The 6160-nt window shown below is 30.8% G+C and overlaps 1 protein-coding gene across 1 annotated transcript; it reads right to left on the bottom strand.

Moving 5' to 3' along the window:
• On the bottom strand, positions 210–3189 carry LOC109335246 (putative phosphatidylglycerol/phosphatidylinositol transfer protein DDB_G0282107). Its single transcript, XM_019571364.1, has 4 exons — positions 2993–3189; positions 2044–2145; positions 1192–1352; positions 210–459 (listed from the first exon to the last, which is right to left on the bottom strand). Exons 1-4 carry the CDS (start codon positions 3084–3086, stop codon positions 346–348), a joined length of 471 nt encoding a protein of 156 aa, XP_019426909.1. The 5' UTR covers positions 3087–3189; the 3' UTR covers positions 210–345.

Here is a 6160-nt window from a genome sequence, read left to right as displayed (position 1 = left end):
GTGGTCAAGTCATTCATGGCATTTGTGGAGAAACAAAATGGACACAAGATTAAAGTACACCAACCAATCGAGCATTTATCCTATTAGGTGAGATCAGCTAAAAAGCAGTCCAATGTATATAAGTGAGAAGACTGTTTCCAGGATTTGAATATAATCATAACAACAGTTACATCAAGCTCACCCTAGAAGGTACTGAGAACAAACAGAGATGAATAATATGTCGCTTGTGCATATATATTTGTGCAAATAGGAATTCAACATCAATCGACACTAGATTCATGGATCCTTTGCCATTTGTATCAATAATTTATTCTGTTCATAATCCCACGACCAATTATGTTAAAATTAGATATCAGCCACAGAGGAACCAGAACCAAACCCAATATCAAAACCAAAGTTAATGCAAGTCAACTCATGTTTGTTTCCATCGTACAGCTTCATCTTCAAAGAGTATGAACCCTGCAAATGCAATACATGGTGAGAGCAATGACCTTGAAAAAAAGAGCTGGCATTAAACAGTAAAGGAGACAACATTGTGTAATTAAACACTCCTAACAACATAGTCATATACTTTACTCGAAATTGGAAACGAAAACATCTTCAAGGATACCCTTTGGCAGTAAGACAATAGAAACACATGCCATTGAAAAATACAAGAATACTTCAAAGGGTGATTAAATGAAGGAAACCAGAAAAGAGCATTTGAACATGCTAGATCCTAGTCCAACCTTTAAACCTCTCCAAGGGAAATGCTCAGGATTCATTTAAAATATGAAGCCAAGTGTTATATGTAGAAGCACAAGTATGCAGACTGAAAACAATGGTTTATTCTGCAGTTATCATATCCATCCAACAGAAAAACATTTGAAATTACAAAACAAATAGGATACTACTATTAGTACTATCCAAGTATAGAACAAACAGATAACATGCTAAGACCCGACATCATATTATGTCTATGGTCAAGTAATGATAAAAACTCCTCTTATAAAGTCTACAAGCCATAGCATGCTTATAAAGATTTCTTCTCGAGTTCCAATTCATGTAAGAGAATCCAACAATTTCGCGAGTCAGACTTTTGGATCAGCCGCAAATCTGTAGTTCCATCATAGATAGATATATTCCCTCTTATCCCAAAATTCACACACACACAAAGAAATATCTCAAGTAAGGAATAAAATGATGACTTACAGGTGGAGCGTATCCAGGTAAAACTTGTGAATGGAAAATCACAAAATCACCAACTGAAACAGGGCAAGATGTTTCTCCACAAAGGTCATGGGTCTCACTATGTATGTGCCATCCAAAAAATGAGACATCAATCACTAGTTTCCCTCCAGATAATGCTTGACCTGATTAACCAAAACCTTTTATCCATCAAAATTTTCTCTCTAACTAGAGCTATGGCTAGCATAAAATTCTTGTGTTTTTTTTCACGCGTAATCTGTTGGAAAAAAACTATAACTGATTTAATTTGCCCCAATGATTCAAATTGCAGACTGTATCGTGATACGACCGCAATGTTGCGGTTGTGGTGACCGCCACAACCACATTATACTGCACTTGCAGTGTGCCATGGAATCACAATGATGCAGCTGCATTGGGCCACATCGCAACCGCATTTGGGCCACATCGGAACACATTGAATTCAAAAATATTTTTTTAATCACAAAATAATTCATATTGCAACGGCTGCAATTTGCATTGTAGCTACTGCAATGATTACAATCATAGTAACCACGAAACCGTGGCCACAATCGCGACTGTGACTACAATTTAAAACACTGATTTGCCCTCTCCCCTAAATAAGGTATTGTTCTTCTTTAACCTCCTTAATTAAAATCTTCTAGCAGCCATACTCCTGTCTGAAACCAATTGTGTTCAGATTTAAAAATAACATTACTTTCCATGCTCAGATTAAACTTTCAATACTGATTTGTAACATGAAATACCAAATGCATGAAATGAATATAACAATTAGTCAATTAACAACAGAGACCAATAAAAAACTAATGAAACAAGGTAACTAAGAAAAGCATGTACCAGTAGTTGCAGCAATGCTGAATGTAGCAGGTTGGCCTCTTGCAACCGGATTAGGAGAAATTTCAACTCCTTTGACTTCAACATTATAGTCAGCACTCTTATCTGACATGGATAATTAAGTAAATGATTTTTATTTAATAAATGACAAGAATATGCAACAAAATACGTATAATTATTGAAGGAAAATGCAAACAAAATAAATAAAAATTATTATTTTTATTGAAAAGTAATGTATTCAATTTTCTAATAAACATATGTCTTTGATTGGATTCTAAAGGCTGGCTAACCAAAACCAATATTAAATTGTAAAAATGATCAAAGAGAACAATCCTTTCACTACATCAGAAATAAATAAATAAATAAACACTAATCTAAGAGAATCTACATTTCAAATACCTTTTAACATATTCCTAATTCCATTTCAAACCAACTCTGATTATAAATAATTTAACTCCTGATTGAATAAAAAATATGATCGACCAGTCATTTAAATTGCGGACCGAATCAGGGTCGCAATATTGCGATTGCGGTAATCGCCACAACCGCATCACACTGTAATTGTGGTTGGTCTCCATATCATAATGATGAGGCCGCATCAAACCGCATTTTGGACAGCATGAGGCTGCATCGGACCATATCAAATTCAAAAATAGTTTTTTAATCACAAAATAAATCACACTGCAACGGCCATAATCTGCATCACAACAACCATAATAACCACATAGTACCAACAACACTTACCGTAACGGCCAACCCAACGGCAATTTAAAATACTAGATGGACCACACCGAAAATAAACAAAATCTATTCCAAGAAATAGAATTGTTTAACTACAGTTTTCGTGAAAAGAAGTTTAAAATTTTAAACTCATGCAAACCTACATTCAAATAATCAAAATTCCATAATAAGCAATAAAAGAAAACTTGATGAAAGGAAAAAGGAAAGTAACCGCAATAGTGAATGTCGGTGGCATTGGAGAAAACGAAAAGAAGACACAACGTTAAAGAAAAGTAAAGGAGAAGATTGGAACTCATCATCTCCATGGAATTTAGAGAGATGGTTTGAAAGGTTGGTAGCAGAATAAGAACAAAGGGTATAACGGTGTGCAAAGTGGGGGTGTTTGTTGAGGTTATTTCCAATTTTTTGTTCTATTTATAAGATTGGATAAATGTGGTTCCCTCTTTTTTTTCTAAAATAGTCTTTTAATTCATTATTATTTTAATATTTTTAAGTTTTATCTGATAGTCTAAAAAATATCAATTCAAGTTAGTCTTTATTTTGTTAAGAGTTTGATATATGGATTTGCTAATTTAGGTAAATTATTTTAGCATGAATAGGTTGTCAATTTGTTATTGTACACCGAAGCAACCTTCCTACTTTATTATTTTAGTAATGGTGGAATTTTAATAAATTTCATTAACAAACAAAAAAAATGCCAAAAAATCTTCTTTTTCTCCTACCTCACTATACTCTATATCCAATTTGTATTAAAAGTTTTACTATGACAAAAAAATCCAACCCATGAATATCCATAAAAATATCTATAATAGATACCCACAATAATAATTAATTGTGATAATGAGTTTTATGATAGTCGTCCTAGGGTACTCGCAAATTTATACATTAATTTTTTATTATTATTTTAACATAATAAACTATTTCATAATAAACTACATCTATATTTAACTATGATCATAAATTCATCATATTATACATGTAATAATTATATTTATATATTATTTATTATAAAATATATAATTAAAATTAAAAATTCGTTGAGTACTCACATGTAACATATATTCATTACTTGTGGATTCGAGAAAACACTACCCACACATAAACCTGCACTCGTCCACACCTATTATTATCCTTAGATTGGATAGTGACATATGTATTTCAAAAAATTTAACAATATAGATTTTAAACAGTTGAATCTTTTTCTAAAAAATCATTAAACCCATTATCGACTTTCACGTTAAATAGTGAAGAGTGTGGCACTAGCGCCGAGATTTTGCAATGAATCTCCCATAATAAATTTGTATATTTCTTATAAAAGTGTACAAATTACAAGCAATAATAAAATAGAAATAAAAATGACATTTTTTTTAATGGAGTACCAAATAGACATTTTTTATTGGAGTACCAAATTGACACAAAAATAAGATAAATGCCATATTCACATGTTAATCACTACTAATTTTGATATTCAACAACTACACATTATTAAAAACAACATGTACTACACTGTTCACAAAAAATAACACACATTGTTGAAATGGTAACATACAAAATGTGAATTCACCCAAATTGTTGAAAGTACATACATTATTAAAAAATTACATATAACTTATATCCTTCAATTTCTTCTTACCCGTGAACTTCCAAAAAAGAAGGTAGGCCAACCCAACCTTTTGTCATTAATTTATTATCGAATACATGCACATTCAATTCGAAGTAAGATTAATCTCAACTAACATATTGAAATAAAACATAACTAATCTCTAACTTTTTAAACTCATAATTGTGCTAGTAGTTATTTATTTGTCGCCATTTTTTAATATTAGTGGATATAATTTTGTTCGTCCACGTCATCATTACATAATGATCACCCACGCATCAATCAATTTGTTTATGAGACAATAACTGAAACCAAATTTTGTTTTTGCTACATAAATAATGAAACCAAATTTTAATATAATAAGAAAGCAAGTAAAAGCAAAATAATAACTAATTAATGTAAACTTCACTTGCATCTTATGTTGAGTATACAACACTTAATAGGCCTATGCCTATCACCACCTAGCAGGTGGCTTATCTCCAATCATAAGTAAATAAACATTCATTAGTGCATTAAATAACTTGTTATGTCATTAATTTAGTTAAATGCTTACATTTCAAATTTTGAATAGTGTTACTTATATTTTTGGCTGACTTTCATCCTTATCATCATAATAAAGACCATGCCACTCACACCAGGTCATAATACAAATAATTGAAGATGTTGCATTTGCAAAACAGGTAGTGACATATTATTTATAACTATAATTAAATAATTTGTAAACTAGTACTTATTACTAGTAGGATGTTTAAATTCAGACTGATCTAAAAAATCTGAAAACTAGTCTAAAAAACTGAAACCGCAAAAAACTAAAATTGTTTTGATTGTATTGAACTGATTTTTAGAAAATTGATCGGTCCGAATTGGTTCCAATTTTAGAAACCAGACTAAACCAATACTAATTACATGTATATATTATTCCATTTCTAAATCTAATTAATCTTGTATTTAATATTGTAAAATGTACATTTTCATATTTTTATAATTGCTAAAATTGTTATTACTTTTATGTTGATGTATTATTAGTGTTGTTTTCCCTAGTATTTTATTTTCCCATTGTTTTTATTTTTGTTCTCATTCTTATTTTCATTTTAAATGAATATTATTTAAATAAATGTTTGTGTGTATCACACTTTATTAGGAGTATTGGAATAGACTATCCATTTTTATGTAAATTTGATACTTTAAAAACATATTAAACTTATTAGTTTGAAATAGACATATTAATATAATTGTGTGCATATATATACATAAAAATATAAGTAATTTAATATCAAGGTCATTAAAAACCTTAACAGTCTTCTTGGCCACATGATGAAATTATTTGGAGTTTCGAATTGAACTATTCTCCAGTAATGGAATGTGAGTGGATGATATTTTTTTTTAATTTTAAAAATTAAATTAAATTTGAACCTTTAAACCTTTTTGGGTGCCATGTGTAAGGATTTGGGCCCAATACTATACTCTCCACTATTAAAGAGGAACCCAACACTAGACCAACTATTCGAACCTTCTCAATTGCCATAGGGATATCGAGCATCAACATCTCAAATAGCTAGAACCTCTACCCTCATAAGGTTGGCAATGGGGTTGGATGAGTTCGAGTTGTGCATTACCTCATTTTTGGATTCAGACCCGCCCTAAGCCCAAATTCATACTGACTGAGTCTGCTACCCACAGGTCCTTAGGTACCCAGTAGATTTATAGGTACCCACAAAATCAAAAACATTAAAAATAATTGCGAGTAATTTATGTAATTATGTGTTTGTTTACTACAAT

The sequence above is a fragment of the Lupinus angustifolius genome, chromosome LG20, assembly GCF_001865875.1.
Source record: "Lupinus angustifolius cultivar Tanjil chromosome LG20, LupAngTanjil_v1.0, whole genome shotgun sequence".
Classification (NCBI taxonomy): Eukaryota; Viridiplantae; Streptophyta; class Magnoliopsida; order Fabales; family Fabaceae; genus Lupinus; species Lupinus angustifolius.
Note: the sequence above shows the minus strand (reverse complement) of the source record. Positions and strands in the feature narration are given on the sequence as shown.